Source organism: Dasypus novemcinctus, chromosome 5, assembly GCF_030445035.2.
Source record: "Dasypus novemcinctus isolate mDasNov1 chromosome 5, mDasNov1.1.hap2, whole genome shotgun sequence".
In the NCBI taxonomy this organism is placed as follows: Eukaryota; Metazoa; Chordata; class Mammalia; order Cingulata; family Dasypodidae; genus Dasypus; species Dasypus novemcinctus.
In genome coordinates this window covers 77,695,595-77,712,581 of record NC_080677.1, presented here as the reverse complement: position 1 = coordinate 77,712,581, position 16,987 = coordinate 77,695,595, and the positions used below count along the sequence as shown (strand labels likewise).

The 16,987-nt window shown below is 39.3% G+C and overlaps 1 protein-coding gene across 2 annotated transcripts in view; it reads left to right on the top strand.

Annotated features, from left to right (window-relative positions):
* The window catches only part of FBXL13 (F-box and leucine rich repeat protein 13), a 330,038-nt gene that overhangs the window by 52,512 nt on the left and 260,539 nt on the right, over positions 1 to 16,987 (top strand). For both annotated transcript variants that reach the window (XM_071215017.1, XM_058297971.2), the window contains exon 5: positions 8,410 to 8,564. In XM_071215017.1, the coding sequence (XP_071071118.1) occupies positions 8,410 to 8,564 (155 nt within the window). The remainder of the gene's footprint in view (positions 1 to 8,409; positions 8,565 to 16,987) is intronic.

Here is a 16,987-nt window from a genome sequence, read left to right as displayed (position 1 = left end):
GGGGAGCTGGGACGCGGCGCCAGTGCAAATTGCAATTTTAAAGAGTGTGCTGAGGGAAGACTTCGTTGAGGAGGTGACCGCTGAGCACACACAAGGGGTGGGTGGGGAGGGGCTTAGTGGAGTGGGTGTCCGGGCAAGAGCCTTTCAGGCAGAGGCTCTACGGTGGCGGCATGTGTGTCACATTCTAAGGAACACAGGGAGGCTGGCGAAGCTATAACAGAGTGGTGTACAGAAGAGAGGTAAATGGTAAGCTTAGGGAGACCACAGGGGCCCAGATAATCTGGGGCCTTATGGACCATTGTAAGGACTTGAGTGGGCTTTTATTTTGGTGAAATGGGAGCCATGCAGTATACTCAGCAGAGTTGACATATGATCTGCCTTATGTTCCAAAAAGATCACTCTTGCTACTGTAATGACCATAGTCTTGAGGGCAAGGGTGAAAATGGGGACCTAATTTAGGAGGCTATTCAGTAATCCATGCAAGAGAAGATGCATCACAGTGACAGCAGTATCCCATATATTGGGGATTGCGGTCTTTATTTTAATTAATCACCATTTTTATAATAGTTATCTCAAAATTACAACATTTAATTCTGTTTTGTTTTTATATTGATCACATTAGAGATATTTTCACATGGTGTTTTGTCGTTGTCCCATGGAGAGAGGGATCAACCCCCTCTTTCAAAACCAGTTTGGATGTTGAGACTGATACCTTCATGTGCATCAAGAGGATTTGAAAAACTTATTGTGGAGTGGAGTGGATTTACCTCAAGTGGTTGAATAGCTTCTCATGTACCAGGTTGATGTTTGGGGTTCCTCTGGCTTTGCCCAGGCTGCTTGAGGTGAGGGGTCAGGTGGACGCACAGCGGGCGCGAAGAATGCTGCGGAGACGGCGAATGGTGGTAACACGCAGCCTGCTTTATTGAGGAAGTGCTGGACAATATATATTGTGGGGTGAGGGGACGGGGCAGGCAGGAGGCAGCGTGTGGGGCGTTGGTTGGTCGGGGCTGGTGGGAGTTAGGCGATGTGAAAGTTGGCCGGCGGGGATTGGCCGGTGGTCGTTGGATGACGTGGCCCGGAGAGGGGGAAGTGGGGGAGGCAGTAGGTTGGGCTTAGCGGTTAGGCGGGAACGGTCGAGAGGGCGTGGCTCGCCCGTACCTCGGTGAAGAGCCGGCGGCCTGTTCGCCAGACAGGGAGGGCGGGACTCGCCCATGCCCCTGCGGAGAGCAGGAAGCCCGTCTGTTCTACCAGTTCCCTTGGCCCACCGCAGCTCGCCTGGGTAGCCTTCCCTCACCAGGTCACGGGTTTGATCCCTGGAACCTCCTAAAAACCAAACAAACTTAAAAACCAACTCTCATCGGGGAGCAGATGTAGCACAGGGGTTGATTGCCTGCTTCCCATGTATGAGGTCCTCGGTGGTACCTTCTTTAAAAAAAAAAAAGCTTATTATTCACCTAATGAGGCTTTCTGTGGAGAGCAGGGCAGGCTCAAGCCTTTTTGGTGGGTAAGAGTGAAGCAGAGTGAATTGGGCCTTTATAGAGGTTAGGAGCTGGGTCTGCATGTTTGTGAGATTTTTATTTCTCACCGACAGAGTATGTGGGTTTTTTTACTGCCTTGCCCAGATGTGAAGCAAAAGGGGAATGTGGAGGGGTTGGGTTGGAAAGCTGTCAGAGGTCAAACATTAAAAATGGAATCTCTTGATTATTGAAATCATTGTGTCAATTGTTTATTTCTTATGATTTCCCTATTCATTTATGCTTTGGTTCAATTCTTAGTTATCTACAAGTCATTTGTGCAGGAAATACGTTATGTCTATATATGTATATGCTTCCCAGGTCCTTGCTTGAGAATGGATTTCTGTAGTCTGCAATCATAAAAGGCAATTTAGCTGGATGTAAAATTACACCTGCCTCAAAACTCTAGCTGTTATTCCTTTGTCTTTTGGTATCTAATATTTTGGAACATATATCTTTGATTTTGTCCACCTCTCACCACCCCTCACCTGGATGTTTGAAGAGTTCTTTATCTTTAAATGTCAATAATTTGACCAGGGCACTTCTAGAAAGGTATTGGCTGGCACCTTTTGTTTAGGTTTTCCTTCAAAGTAGGAATTTTTTTTTTCTTTTAAATCTTGGGATTTTATAATTGCTCTATTTCCCCCTCTCCTTCAAAAACTCTTATTTTCTCCATCTATTTTATGTCTTCTTGAACTATAACCTTCTTTCTTTTTTCATTTCTCTATTTCCTGTGTATATTAGGGCTATTATTGCAAGTTTTAGAAAATGAGCTCAAACTAATTTAAGCAAAAGAGAGGATTTATCGTTAGGCTAGAGCTAGCTTCAGGCACTAGGATTTAAATGATGTCTCTTTCTTCATCTTCTGGCTCCACATGTCTTATTCTTAGATGATTTCACCACGTGGCAATGCGATGGCTACTGGCAGCATCTATCCCACATCCTCCTGACAACCTGCAATCTCAGAGAAAGGAAACATTTTTACTGAGAGTTGGAGCAAAAATCTCAGGAGGACTGTGGTTTTTCTTGGTCATGTGCTACTTTATCAAAATTTTTGTGTGCTGTCTGGCATCCATCTTATTTTGACTAAACCACTTGCTTCAACACTGACCTTTTACCTAGTTAATAAACAGTTTTCCAACTCTGGAAAACTCCCCCAGAGCCCAAACTCACATCTGTGGCCACCATCCCCACCAGCCACACACCTCACCAAAACCCACAGCTGGCCTCAAATGATAAGCTCATCATCCCCTCTGCCCTTGGACCTCCAGTTCCTTTCCCTTTTCAGGCACATCAGCTTTAAACTAGCTAATCTTGGACTCCCATGGGAAGTCTACTAAAGTGCTCTCTGGACCACAGTAAAGTTACAAGCCCACTGGTCCCTCTTGCCCTGTGTGCTTCCCACCTGCTGGTTCCTGCCAACTGTGCTTCAAGTTGACCCCTCATGGCACCCTTCTCCTTCCGGGACCTGTGGGTAAGGAACTATCTTTTCTTCTGCATTATGGCACTCTGTTTCTCCTTCTGTCCACCTGACCTGCACCTGGACCCAAATTTAAACCCCAGTTTAACTAATTTGAGGTATGTGCCCATCCTTAACAAATCATTATGATGTGGGGTGGGGAGATAGAGGATTCCTATTTGCCAGGCTTTGATCACAAGTTCACCCGAGGGAATTCAGCTCTTAGCCTCACTCATGCCACATAGACTGAAGAGGATTATCAGAGAACGGGAGAATGGTGGTTTCTTGAGGAAGAAATGTGGTAAGCCAAAGGAAGATATGCCTCCTATACTCTCTTTTCTGGTTGGTTTTTCAAAAGTCCACCCTACATTTGATTCTCATTTTTGCAGTGTTAATTTTGCACTTTACTGCTTAAAATGCTACTTTGGATTAGAAAATATTATGTTTCCTTAATATCTTTTAAAACATTCTACAGTACTATTTACTGTTAAGTGGTAGGTTAAATGGATATATTCTTCTTGGGTACTCCCTTTGTTTACCTTTACCTAGAAACTAGTTAAGTCTTTGTCTTAGACTGTAAGCTGTGAGTGTTGGAATATGTAGGTTTACATTATTAGTTCAATACTTTTTTATTTCAATGAAGGTGATTAGGAACCAATCTGGGAAAGTCGGTCTCTGCAACCTTTGCTCTGTGTTTGTATGTCTATTTTTCTCTATTGTGTCTTCTATTCCAGGCATACTGTGTGGCATACTGTTGTCCTTTTTATAGCAGTTTGATGGTTTACGTGTTGTGTTAGATATTTGGCACTTTTATGATATCACATGACATTATCTTTCTCCCATCTTTAATATGTGAAATATAACATACATGCCAAAAAATGAATTAAGCATGTATAGTCAGTTTATGGATAATTTTAAAGGAAGCACCCCCTCAGATCAAGAAACAGAAGATTGTCCTCACTCCAGAAGGCCTCTGTCCTTTCTCTGCACAGTTCCCTCCCTACCCCAAAAGTAACCATCTTTTGTTTTTGTTTTAACTACCCATGCATGTATCTCTTAAGTACTGGATAGCTTGGTTTTGCCTTTTTAAAAAAAAAAAAAATCTCATTTTATAAAAGGAATTGTACTGCATTTATTCTTTTGTGTCTTGCTTCCTTTTGCTCAGGATTATTGTTGTGAGATCCATTCATGTTGTTGAGTGTAAAATGATTTCACACTGTCATACTCTATTATTGTAACATACCACTGATAATCTGTTCTATTGGATGGATATTTGGGTCATTCCCCTCCCCCCCTTTTTAAAAATTGTATCAGCTTCTTTAGTGTACTGATCTTGAATGGAATTGATGGGTTGTAGATACATGCATCTTCAATTTCACTGAACTATGACAAACTGTTTTCTAAAGTGATTGTACTCTTGTTGCTCTGCATTTTTACCAGTGATTAGTATTACCAGACCTTCAAATTGTTGCCTGTTTGCAGGGTGTTTAATGTATCTTTTGGTGATTTGAAGTTACATTTTACTGATAACTAAGAGACTTGAGTAGTTGTGGTTTTTTTTGTTGTTGTTGCTGGGTTTTTTTTAGGAGGTCTTGCACATCTTTTGAAAATTAATCTTTTTTCTCCCTCCCTCTTTTTCCCAAATCCTGTATGGTATTTTTCCAAGAGTAAAAGTACTTGATTTTTAATGAAATCAAATGTTTTCAAATTTTTCAAATGTGATTTTGTTGCCTTGTTTATGAACTCCTTTCCAAATTGAAATCCTGAAGATATTCACTCATGTTTTTCTAAAATATTAACAACTTTGTCTTTCATACTTAGACACTTAACTCACCTGGATTTTTAAAACCTTTTATTTTGAAATACTTTCAATCTTCAGAACAGTTACAAAAATAATACAACACTCATACAGAGAACTCCAACATATCTCTCTTCTCCATAAAATCAGATCCACCAATTTTAACGTTTTGCCACATTTGCTTTATCATTCTGTCCATCAACCTATCAGTCCACCTGTCTATCTACCCATCTCTCTATCAATCCATTTCTGAACATTCAAGTATAGGTTGTATACATCATGCTCCGTCAGTACTTAATACTCTCTGTACATTTCCTAAGAACTAGGATATTCCCCAATATCTCCATCTTAAGTGCATTTATCAAGTTCAAGAAATTTAACATTGATATGCCCACCTGGATTTGAGTTTAGTGAAATAGGGATTCAATTTCATCTTTTTCTCACATAGATACTCAAATATCCCAGCACTATTTATTGAAAAGTTTGTCATTCTCCAACTGATCTTGTATATCACCTCTGTCTTATATTGTATCCTCAGATATATGTGGATTTATTGCTAGACTCTCTGTTCTGTTACATAGGCTTAATTTTCTGTTCATACACCACAGTGTCTTTCATATCACAGCATTAAAATAAGTCCTGATTTCTGGTGAAGCAAATCATCCCACCTCTTTTTATTCATTCAAGAATCCCTAGGCTGTTCTTTGCCTTTTGCTTTTCCAAACAAATTTTAGAATTGGCTCATCTATTTACACCTCTTTCCCCACAATAAAACCTGTTGGGATTTGATTGGGGTTTCATTAAATCTTAAGACACATTTGACAGAGAGTTAGCATCTTTACTATTTTAATTTCTCCAATCTATTTATTTAGGTCTTTTTTTAATATGCCTTAACAAAATTTAATGGTTTCTTTTTAGAGCCCTTATACATCCATCTACTGTTAGATTTATTTCTGAAGATTGGCCTTTTTAAAATATATTCAGATTATAAATTTTTTTTGCTTGTATCTAGAAATGCAAATAATTTTTGTATAATTTTTAGGCAGCAACCTTACCAAACCTTTAAATATTCTAATAACTTATCATTAGCTTTTTTCCTGAGTTTTATACAGACATAATGAAATCATGTGTGAGAAAGGCAGTTTCTTTTCCCTTCTCCAATTGTCCCTTTTTCTTGCCTTATTATGCTGACAAGGACATCTAATACAAAATTAATAGAAGTGAGGGTCGGTCGAGGGCATCCTTGACCTATTCCTGATCTTAAAGCATTGAATGTGGAACCATTAAATATGATATTTTCTGTAAGGGCTTTGGGTAGATTACATTATCAGGTTAAAATATTACTTTTTAGTTCTAATTTGCTAAGTTTTTTTTTTAAAAAAGATTTATTTATTTATTTATTTATCTCCCCTTCCCCTCCCCACCCCAGTTGTCTGTTCTCTGTGTCTATTTGCTGCATCTTCTTTGTCCGCTTCTGTTGTCAGCAGCATGGGAATCTGTGTTTCTTTTTGCTGCGTCATCTTGTTGTGTCAGCTCTCCGTGTGTGGGGCGCCATTCCTGGGCAGGCTGCACTTTCTTTCGCGCTGGGCGGCTCTCCTTATGGGGCACACTCCTTGCGCATGGGGCTCCTCTATGCGGGGACACCTCTGCATGGCACAGCACTCCTTGTGCGCATCAGCACTTCCCATGGGCCAGCTGCACACGGGTCAAGGAGGCCCGGGGTTTGAACCGCAGACCTCCCATGTGGTAGACGGATGCCCTAATCACTGGGCCAAGTCCGCCGCCAATTTGCTAAGTTTAAAAAAAAAGATCATTGTTGGCTGTTGATTTTTCAAACTCCTTTCAACATCTCTTGATACGATCATATAATTTTTTCCCTTTGATATACAAATGTGATGAATTATATTAATTGATTTCCTAATGTCAAACTTACTCTGCATTTCTGCAACCAGGCCATGATATATTATCCTTTTTATGTATTATTGGATTTTGTCTACTATATTTTGTTAGTATTTCACATATAGGCTCATAAATGAGAATGGCCTGTAATTTTCCTTTCCTGTTCTCTAGTTGAGTTTTGGTATCAAGGTTATACTAGCCTCAAAATAGGTTGAGGTGTTCCCTCCTTTTCTTGAAGAGTGATATTGCCTCTCCAGATTACGGTTCTTTCCTTGTCAGATTGCGTTTGGTACTGTTATGAAAACTGAGTCAGTAAGAAACGGAGGGGGACGTCTACAGCCTTTTTCTTCTAGCCCGTCTTCTGCTGGAGCTGCAAACAGCTGGTAACTGTTGGAGAAGAGCTCATGCATAGGGGCCCCCAGCTTTTCTTGGGGCCACTCATGCCAGGTCTTGGTTTCTCGATTCTGGGTAAATTTATAGGATTTGCCTCAATTTTCTATTTTACTTGCCACAACTCTACATTGCTTTCCTGAGAAGGGGGGAGGGGGTCTTGTTTCAATTCCCAGTCCAGTTGGTACTAATCTGGAAGAATTTGCTTGATGATTGTGGTATGTGGTTAGTATAATTTCCTAATTTTAGCATTTACAATATCCTCATCCCTAATTCAATATTCCTGGGTCTGCTACTTTTGTTAATTTGTTTTAAATTTGTGTGTGTGCATGTGAAAGTGCATGGTGAATGATTTTCATTGCTATATATTCTAGAATTTAATATGTACATTTAAATTTTTCTGGGAATTCAAGACCTTTGAATGTTCAACTAAATAATTTCACTAAGATGTAAAAGTCTGAATTAGGAGAGACCAGAAACGTCTCAAATCATCCAGGCGGCCTTTATTCCTCGGTGGCCTCACTTCGGGACCTGTTCTGAGACTGATTTAAAACTGAACATTTCAGCTCTAACTTTTTGGGGATCAACTCTCCCTGAGCTGTAAAGAATATCAATTTTCTGGATCTCAGCCTTCTTGGACCAGGGAGAAATTAGATATATTTGATCCAATTTTGTTTTGGGCAACAGAAAATAAAGCTTTCTTTTATGTTTCTCAAATTCTTAAGTAAAGGAAGTGACATTAAAAAAATGGCTATTGAGTATTTTGACAGTTCTTTGCAAATCTACACTTATCTGGGTTATTTAAAGCCAAAACTATGATGTTAATGTAAAATTCCATGAAAATCTACACTATCCTGAATTCCATTATATTTCTTATAATTGTACAAAGGTTTTGCCCTTCTGTATAATCATGAATCTTAAATTGAATGAATTATACAATTACTGCAATCCTAGACTCAGAGCAGTACAGGAAGACCCATGGCACAAATTTGGATTATTAAAATACTTTTATTATGAAGTTTCTCAAATAGTGTGCTATGTTTTCTTGTCTTGCTTAAATATTTTAAAGGCATGTTCTATAGAGAACAGTAGGATAATTCCTTTGGAAACATGACTTTCCCTTATGATTTCTTTATCTTGCCCAGAGAGAAATATAAGGTTGTCATATAATCTTCGTTTGACTCTTTAACCTCAGGAATATTTCAGACCATACCCAATTTGTAGAAGTTTCTTTTTATGCTGTGGTTTGCAAGGTGCTGAAGGAGGTATCACTTTTCCTCTCTCTTTATTTATTTACCAGTAACTGCCCTCACATCAAAATACTATTTTTCTGTATTTTCTGCCGGTAGCACTTGGAGAGACATAGCAATACCATGTATAAGTGAAGATGACAGTATGGGTGAAAAAATGGAAAGAGCAGCGAAGTATGAAAACTTCAGACTTCAAAGATTGTTGCTTCATTATTGGCATTCTTATGTGGAAAAAATGCAACAAGAACGTAAAGGTAAAACCTTACATAGTAACAATGAGTTTTGGTATTCATTTATTCAAAGAACCAACAAACTATCAGTTAAACATAGTTTGTACATTCAGTGAAGTTAATATTTTTTTTGCTTAGAGAATTGTCATAAAATGGAGGTAGAGCCACTGATTTAAAATTTAATAACCATCTTAAAGGATATTATTGCAATAGAAAACAAGCATATTTAAAATCAAGTGCTATGTGTTCATATATATAAAAATATATATATTATAGAGAGAGAGCTGGTATATTATAGATTGGTACCAACGAGTATATTGTAGAGAGCTCTTCATTCTTACAGGTATTTCAGTTAATGTATATGATGAAACAAAGAAAAATCATTTTCTGTTACTTAAAACCTTGATTGTTGGTTGTGTTATAGTGTGCATAAATAGACAGTATGTGTGTGTGATCTTAGGTCCAATGACACAGAATTCCCAGCCTTTGCCTAGATTTTAGCTAGGTCACCAGACACTGATTTATTTATGGCTCCTGCTACCCAGAAAATCATTTCCTCTGGATGGGCTGCTATTGGTACTTGAGTCAAGTGGATCCTACAAAGGTTTTTTAATTCAAAAATTAATTTTATTTCATTTTTAATGTAATTTTTAAGAGAAGTTGTAGGTTTACAGAAAACCATGCAGAAAATATTGTTCCATTCTAATCTCTTTATTAGCCTCACCTTGAATAGTATGATTCTCTTGTTATAATTGATGAAAGAATATTATTATAATATACTATTAACTATAGTCTGTATTTACATTAGGGTTCTCTGTTTTGTACAGTCTTATTTGTTGGGTTTTTTTTAAAAAAATTATTCTGGCAACATTTATACTATCTAGAATTTCTCCCTTTTTAACCACATTCACGTATATAATTCAACGCTGCTAATGATATTCACAATGTTGTGTTACCACCACCAACAACCATAGCCAAAACTTTCTATCATCCCAAGTAGAAATCCTGTACCAGTTAAGCATTAATGCCTAATTCCCTACCCCCACCCTGACTCCTAGTAACCTGTATTCTAGTTTCTGGCTCTATTAATTTGCATTTTCAATTAGTTCATATCATTGAGATTATACAATATTTGTCTTTTTTATGTGGCTTATTTCACTCAACATGATGTCTTCAACATTCATCCATAACATAACATGTTTTAGAATTTCATTCCTTTTTATGGCCAAATAATATTCCATTGTATGTATATATCACAATTTGTCTATCCATTCATCGGTTGATATACACTAGGATTGCTTCCATCTTTTGGCACTTGTGAATAATGCCACTATGAATATCGTTGTACAAATATCTGTTCAAGACTCTGCTTTTAGTTCTTTTGGGTATATGCCTAGAAATGGGATTACCAGGTCATACAGAAGTTTTATACGTAATATTCTGAGGAACTGCCAACTGCCTTCTGCAGTAGCTGTACCATTTTACATTCCCACCAACAATGAGCGTTCTTATTTCTCCACATCCTCTCCAACACTTGTAATTTTTCATAAAAAAAAATAGGATGTAAATGGTGTCTCATTGTAGGTTTTATTTGCATTTACCTAATGGCTAATGATGTTGAGCATCTTTAGACCATTGAAATCAAACTGAGAGTTCAGAAGTGATGTTGAGCATCTTTTTAGCCATGTGCGTATCTGCTTTGGAGAAATGTCTATTCATGTCTTTTAATTAAGTTGTCTTTTCTCTGTTGCGTTGTAAGATTTCTTTATATATTCTGGACATTAAATCCTTATAGGTTATGTGGTTTCCAAATATTTTTCTCATTCTGTAGGTTGTCTTTTTACTTTCATTTTTTTTAAAGAATCTTTCTTTATTATTATTATTATTTTTATTTATTTCTCTCCCCTTCCCCCCCCCCTTCCTCAGTTGTCTGTTCTCTGTGTTCATTTGCTGCATGTTCTTTTTTTTTTTGTCTGCTTCTGTCGTTGTCAGCGGCATGGGAACCTGTGTCTCTTTTAGTTGTGTCTTCTTGCTGGGTCAGTTCTCCGTGTGTGCGGCGCCATTCCTGGGCAGGCTGCAATTTCTTTTGCGCTGGGCGGCTCTCCTTACAGGGCACACTCCTTGCGTGTGGGGCTCCCCTATGCGGGTGACACCCCTGCGTGGCAGGGCACTCCTTGCGCATCAGCACTGCACATGGGCCAGCTGCACATGGGTCAAGGAGGCCCAGGGTTTGAACCGCGGACCTCCCATGAGGTAGAAGGATGCCCTAACCACTGGGCCAAGACCGCCTCCTCTTTTTACTTTCATGATAAAGTACTTTCTATTTTTTTTTTTTTAAGATTTATTTATTTATTTATTTCTCTCCCCTTGCCCCCCGACCCCGGTTGTCTGTTCCCTGTGTCTATTTGCTGCGTCTTCTTTGTCCGCTTCTGTTGTTGTCAGTGGTACGGAAATCTGTGTTTCTTTTTGTTGTGTCATCTTGTTGTGTCAGCTCTCCGTGTGTGCGGCGCCATTCCTGGGCAGGCTGCACTTTCTTTCGTGCTGAGCGGCTCTCCTTATGGGGTGCACTCCCTGCACGTGGGGCTCCCCTACGTGGCACAGCACTCCTTGCGTGCATCAGCACTGCACATGGGCCAGCTCTACACGGGTCAAGGAGGCCCAGGGTTTGAACTGCGGACCTCCCATGTGGTAGACGGATGTCCTAACCACTGGGCCAAGTCCGCCATATAAAGTACTTTCATGCACAAAAGTTTTTTTTTTTTTTTTAGGTACTGGGGCCAGGGATTGAACCCAGGGACTTTGTTAGTGGGAAACTGGCATTCAACCACTGAGCCATATCAGCTTCCCTATGTTGGTTTTTTCATTTGTTTGCTTCTTGTTTGTTTTTAGGAGGCACTGGGAACCAAACCCGAGACCTCCCATGTGGGAAGCAGGAGCTCAACTGCTTGAGCCACATTCACTGCCCAAAATTTTAATGTTGTTGAGGTTCCATTTATTTACCTTATTCATTTGTTGTTCATGCTTTTGGTATTAAGACTAAATCCCTTGCCTAATACAAGGTCCTAAAGATGCGTCCCACATTTTCTTCTAGGAGTGTTATAGTTTTGGTCTTATATTTAGGAGTTTGATTCATTTTTATTTAATTTTTGTGTATGCAGGGTGTATGTGAGGTAAAGGTCTACCTTTAATCTTTTGCATATGGATATCCAATTTTCCTTGTACAATTTCTTGAAGAGACTATTCTTTCCCCAATGAGTGGACACGGCACTCTTGTCAAAAATCAATAGGCTGTAGATGTGATGGTTGATTTCTGAACTCTTGGTTTGATTTCAATGGTCTGTAAGTCTGTCCTTGTGCAAGTACCCTCCATTTTCTAACTGTGGTGCATTGCATTAATTGATTTTCTCATGTTGTACCACCCTTTCATACTTGGAATAAATTCCACTTGACTGTGGTGTATAATTTTTAAAATGTGCTGTTAGATTCAGTTTGCTAGTATTTTGTTGGAGTTTTCCACATATATTTTAATAAGGGATATTGGTCTGAAATTTTATTTTCTTGTGGTATTTTTGTCTGGCTTTGATATTAGGGTGATATTGGCCTCATGGAATGAGTTAAGGAATATTCCCTCCTCGTCAAGTTTTGGGGAGAGTTTAAGCAAGGTTGGTGTTACTTACCCATTTCATCCAGGTTAATTAATTTGTTAGCTTACAGTTGTTCATTGTATACTCTTGTACTCTTTTTTCTTTCTTTGGAATGTTCCCCCTTTCATTTCTGATTTTAGTTTCCTCCCTCTCTTTTTCTTTGTCATCTAGCTAAGGGTTTGTTGATTTTATTGACCTTTTCAAAGAACTACCTTTTGGTTTTGCTGTCCTCTCTGTTATTTTTTATTCTCTATTTCTTTTATCTTAACTCTAGCAATTATTATTTCCTTCCTTCTCCTCACTTTGAGTTGTCCTTGCTCTTCTTCTTTTTTTTTTTTTTAGTTTCCCCAGTTGTGAGGTTAGGACTCTGCTTTGAGGTCTTTCCTCCTTTTCGTTTAACCTTAAAATCCCACAACCCTTGTTAATTATAAAGGTGAACCCTACTTCTTGAAGGGTTTGTTGGTAGGATTTCTGGTAGTGAGTATGGGCACCAGTGCCTCTGAACTCATTGGATTTGCAGTGATGAAGTTCAGCCAAGAGCAGGGTCCTGTTGTTCTGGGTAATGATGTCTTTGAACTCTTTCTTGGAAAGAGCCTCATCCATGTATTTCTTTTTTTTTTTAAAGATTTATTTTTTATTTATTTCTCTCCCCTTCACTGCCCGCCCAGCTGTTTGCTCTCTGTGTCCATTTGCTGTGTGTTCTTCTGTGTCCGCTTGTATTCTTGTCAGGCGGCCCTGGGAATGTGTGTCTCTCTTTGTTGCGTCATCTTGCTGTGTCAGCTCTCCGTGTGTGTGGTGCCATTCCTGGGTGGGCTGCGTTTTTTTTTGCGCGGGGCAGCTCTCCTTGCAGGGCGTCGTACTCCTTGTGCATGGGGCTCCCCTACACGGGAGACACTCCTGTGTGGCACGGCACTCCTTGCATGTGACAGCACTGCGCATGGGCCAGGTTACCACATGGGCCAGGAGGCCCTGGGTTTGAACCCTGGGCCTCCTGAATGGCAGATGGATGCTCTATCAGTTGAGCCACATCTGCTTCCTGTCATCCATGTATTTCTATAATAGTTCACCAGAACTTTGGAGATGGACTGGCGGGTTGCATAGTTCTGGGCCACATGACCGCTATCCTTCACATGGATGTGGGTGTCCACACAGGCAAATCACTTTTTGCCCAGAAGCTGAGTGGGTTCCAGCAGCTTGTACTGCAGCGTGCATGGCTGGATCATCTTCAGGATCTGCCCATTCACTTTGATGAGGCCGCTGCCCCCATTTGCAGTGCGTCACGGTGTCAGTCTTCTTGCATCAGAAGACCTGCATGGGACTGCAGTAGGCCCTTGGCTGGCATGGTCGTGGGCATAGACATGTGCTCTTCACCCTGGGGTGCTGTAACTGGAAAAGCTCCTTCTTCCTTTTTAATGTAATCATTTAGAACTATGAAACTCCCCCTCTACATCCCATTATTTCTGCTATGTTATATTTTAGTTTTTATTCACCTGAAGATATTTGCTTAAAATCCCTTGTGATTACTTGTTTGACCCATTGATTGTTTGAGTGTATTGTTTATTTTCCACATATTAGTAAATTTTCCCATTTTCCCTCTATTATTGATTTCTAGCTTTATTCTACTGTGGTCAGAAGAGGCACATCACATGATTTCAATAGTTTTTTAATTTATTGAGACTTGTTTTTAACCTATCATATGGTCTATTGTGAAGAATGATCCACATGCAGTGGATCAGAATCTGTATTCTGCTGTTGTTGACTGAAGTGTTCTATATGTCTGTTAACTGTAGTAGGTTTATAGTCCACTCAAACCTTTTATTTCCTAATTGAACTTCTGTCTAGATGTTCTGTCCATTATTGAAAGTGGTGTTCTGAAGTCTCTTACTATTAATTTAGAGCCATCTATTTCTCCTTTCAAATTTATCAATATTTGCTTCATATATTTTGGGACTTTGCCAGTAGGTACGTATATATTTATAATTGTTATGTCTTCTCGTTAAATTGACCCCTTTATCAGTCAAGAGAGACCTTCTTTGTCTTTCATAATAGTTTTTTTTTTTTAAGATTTAAAAAAATTTCTCTTCCCTGCCCCCCACCCCCAATTGTCTGTTCTCTGTGTCTATTTGCTGTGTGTTCTTCTGTGAATACCACTTGTATTCTTGTCAGCAGCACCGGGAATCTGTGTGTCTTTTTGTCGCGTCATCTTGCTGTGTCAGCTCTTCATGTGTGCAGTGCCACTCCTGGACAGGCTGTGCTTTTTTCATGAGGGGCGGTTCTCCTTGAGGGGCGCACTCCTTGTCAGGGCTCCCTTATGCAGGGGACACCACTGCGTGGCACAGCACTCCTTGCGTGCATCAGCACTACATGTTGGCCAGCTCACCACACAGGTCAGGAGGCCCTGGGTTTGAATCCTGGACCTCCCCTGTGGTAGACAGACACTCTCTCAGTTGAGCCAGGTCCACTTCCCTTTCATAATAGTTTTGACTTGAAGTATATTTTATCTGGTATTAGTATAGCTAACATGGCTCTCTTTTGTTTGCTATTTGCATGATATTTTTTCCCATCCTTTCATTTTCAACCATCTTGTATCTCTGAATTTAAGGTGAGTCTCTTGTAAAAGCATTTGGCTGGACTATGCTTTTTTCCCTTCTTTAAATCATTCTTTCATTTTCTGCCTTTTGACTGGAGAGTTTAATCCATTTACACTTACAGTAACTTCCGATAATGCAGTAATTTCTTCTACAATTTTGCTTATGGTCTTTGTAAGTCTTATAGACTTACAAAGGACTTTTTGTTCTTTAATTCTTCTGTTAATGCCTACTTTCATACTTACTTAATTTTTGTATTGTACCCCTTTGAGTTTCTTCTCATTTCTTTCTGTATTTATTTTTTCATATATTTCCTTTGTAGTTACCATGGGTCTTAAATTTAACAACCTAAATCTATAACAATCACATCGTATTTGACAGCAACTTAATTTCAGTCATGCATACATACACTGTTCCCATACACCTCTGTCCCCCTAACTTTTTGTTGCACATGCTACAAATTATATAATTATGCATTTGGATATCCCAAACCATATATTTTTCATTACATTTGCATTTTAGAATTTGTAAGAAGTAAAAAGTAGAGTTACCTACCAAAAAATACTGTGCAATAGTACTGGCATTTATATTTACCCATATAGTTAGTTACCTTTGTCGCAGGTCTTTATTTCTTTATGCCACCTATTCACTCTTTAGTGTCCTTGTTTTTCAGTCTAAGAATTTATGTTAGCATGCTTGTATGGCAGGTCTAGTATTGACAAATTCCCTCAATCTTTGTTTATCTGGGAATGTCTTAATCTCTCCATTATTTTTGAAAGACAATTTACTGGATATAAAATTCTTTAGTGGTAATTGTTTTCTTTCAGAACTTTAAATATTTCATCCCACTGCCTTCTTGCTTCTATTGCTGGATTTTCTCTAGGTTCTGGCTGTGCTACAAAAATGAATTTAAGAACATGCCAGTTCAGTTAGGCCACTAGTTTATTAAGAAACTGAGAGAAAAGAAAAGATTATGGGTCCCCGGTATATTTGCAGGTTGGTCCAGGCAGAGAGCGGAAAAGGGCTATAAAGGGCGAAAAGGGCTGATTTACAGATTACAAATCAACCTTTACAGATTACAGGTCCCCAGGTCTACTTGCATGCTGGTCTAGGCAGGGAGAGAAAGGGCATAACAGGGCAATTTAGTCTCTGTGCTTGCTTTTGAAACCATAATTACCCCGCCTCTTGTTAATAGTCAGGGGAGGAGTTCCAGCTGTTTTCTGTTTTGATTGGTTACCCCACCCATCAGTTCCCCTGGGGGACCCAATGGCAAGGCCCCTTGAAACTATCTGGGGCTTTTCCTTGATCTTGGATGAAATCTTATTCCAAATGGGGAATTTCTTGGGGTTCTTCTGGCTGCCATCTTGTGGAGTCTCCTTGGCCACATGTTTCGTGGCCATGTTTTTCTGCCAGGTCCCAGATTTGTCTTTTTATTTCCTAATCTAGCCTGCCTCATTTCCATGGTTTCTGAGGAGAAACTGGCACTTAATCTTATTGGAACTCCCTCAAAATAACATTTTGCTTTATTTTGCAACTTTCAGAATCCTCTCCTTGTTCTTAACATTGGATAGTTTGATTACTACGTGTCTGGGCATGGTTCCCTTTGAGTTTATCATGCTTGGGTTTATCAGGATTCTTGAATGTGTATATTCATGTCTTTCATTAAATATGAGATATTTTCTTTGAATATTCCTTTTGTTCCTTTCTCTCTTTCTACTCCTTCTAGGACTCCCATAATATGTATATTAGTATGCTTGCTGGTGTCTCACAGGTCTTTTAGAGGCCCTGTTCACTTTTTAAAATTCTTTTTTCTTTCTTCTCCTCATCCCGAATCATTTCATTGTCTTGCCTTTGAATTCACTTATTCTTTCTGCCACCTCCAATCTGCTGCTGAAACCCTCTCGGGAATTTTTCATTTCAGTTACTGATATCTTAAACTCCAGTAAATCTGTGTTTTAGTTTCCTGCTGCTAAAACAAATACAATGCAATGACTGGCTGAAACAATGGGAATTCATTGGCTCACAGTTTTGAGACTCTGAGAAGTCCAGATTTAAGGCATTTTCAAGGCGATGCTCTCTCCCAGAAGACTGTGGTGTTCTGGGACTGGATGCTTGTGAGTTTGGTCTTTGATCTTTCTGCCACATGTCAGGTAGCTTTACCTGAATTCTCTGGGTTCCATTGACTCTTCATCCCTTGGCTTTTTCTTTGTGTGTC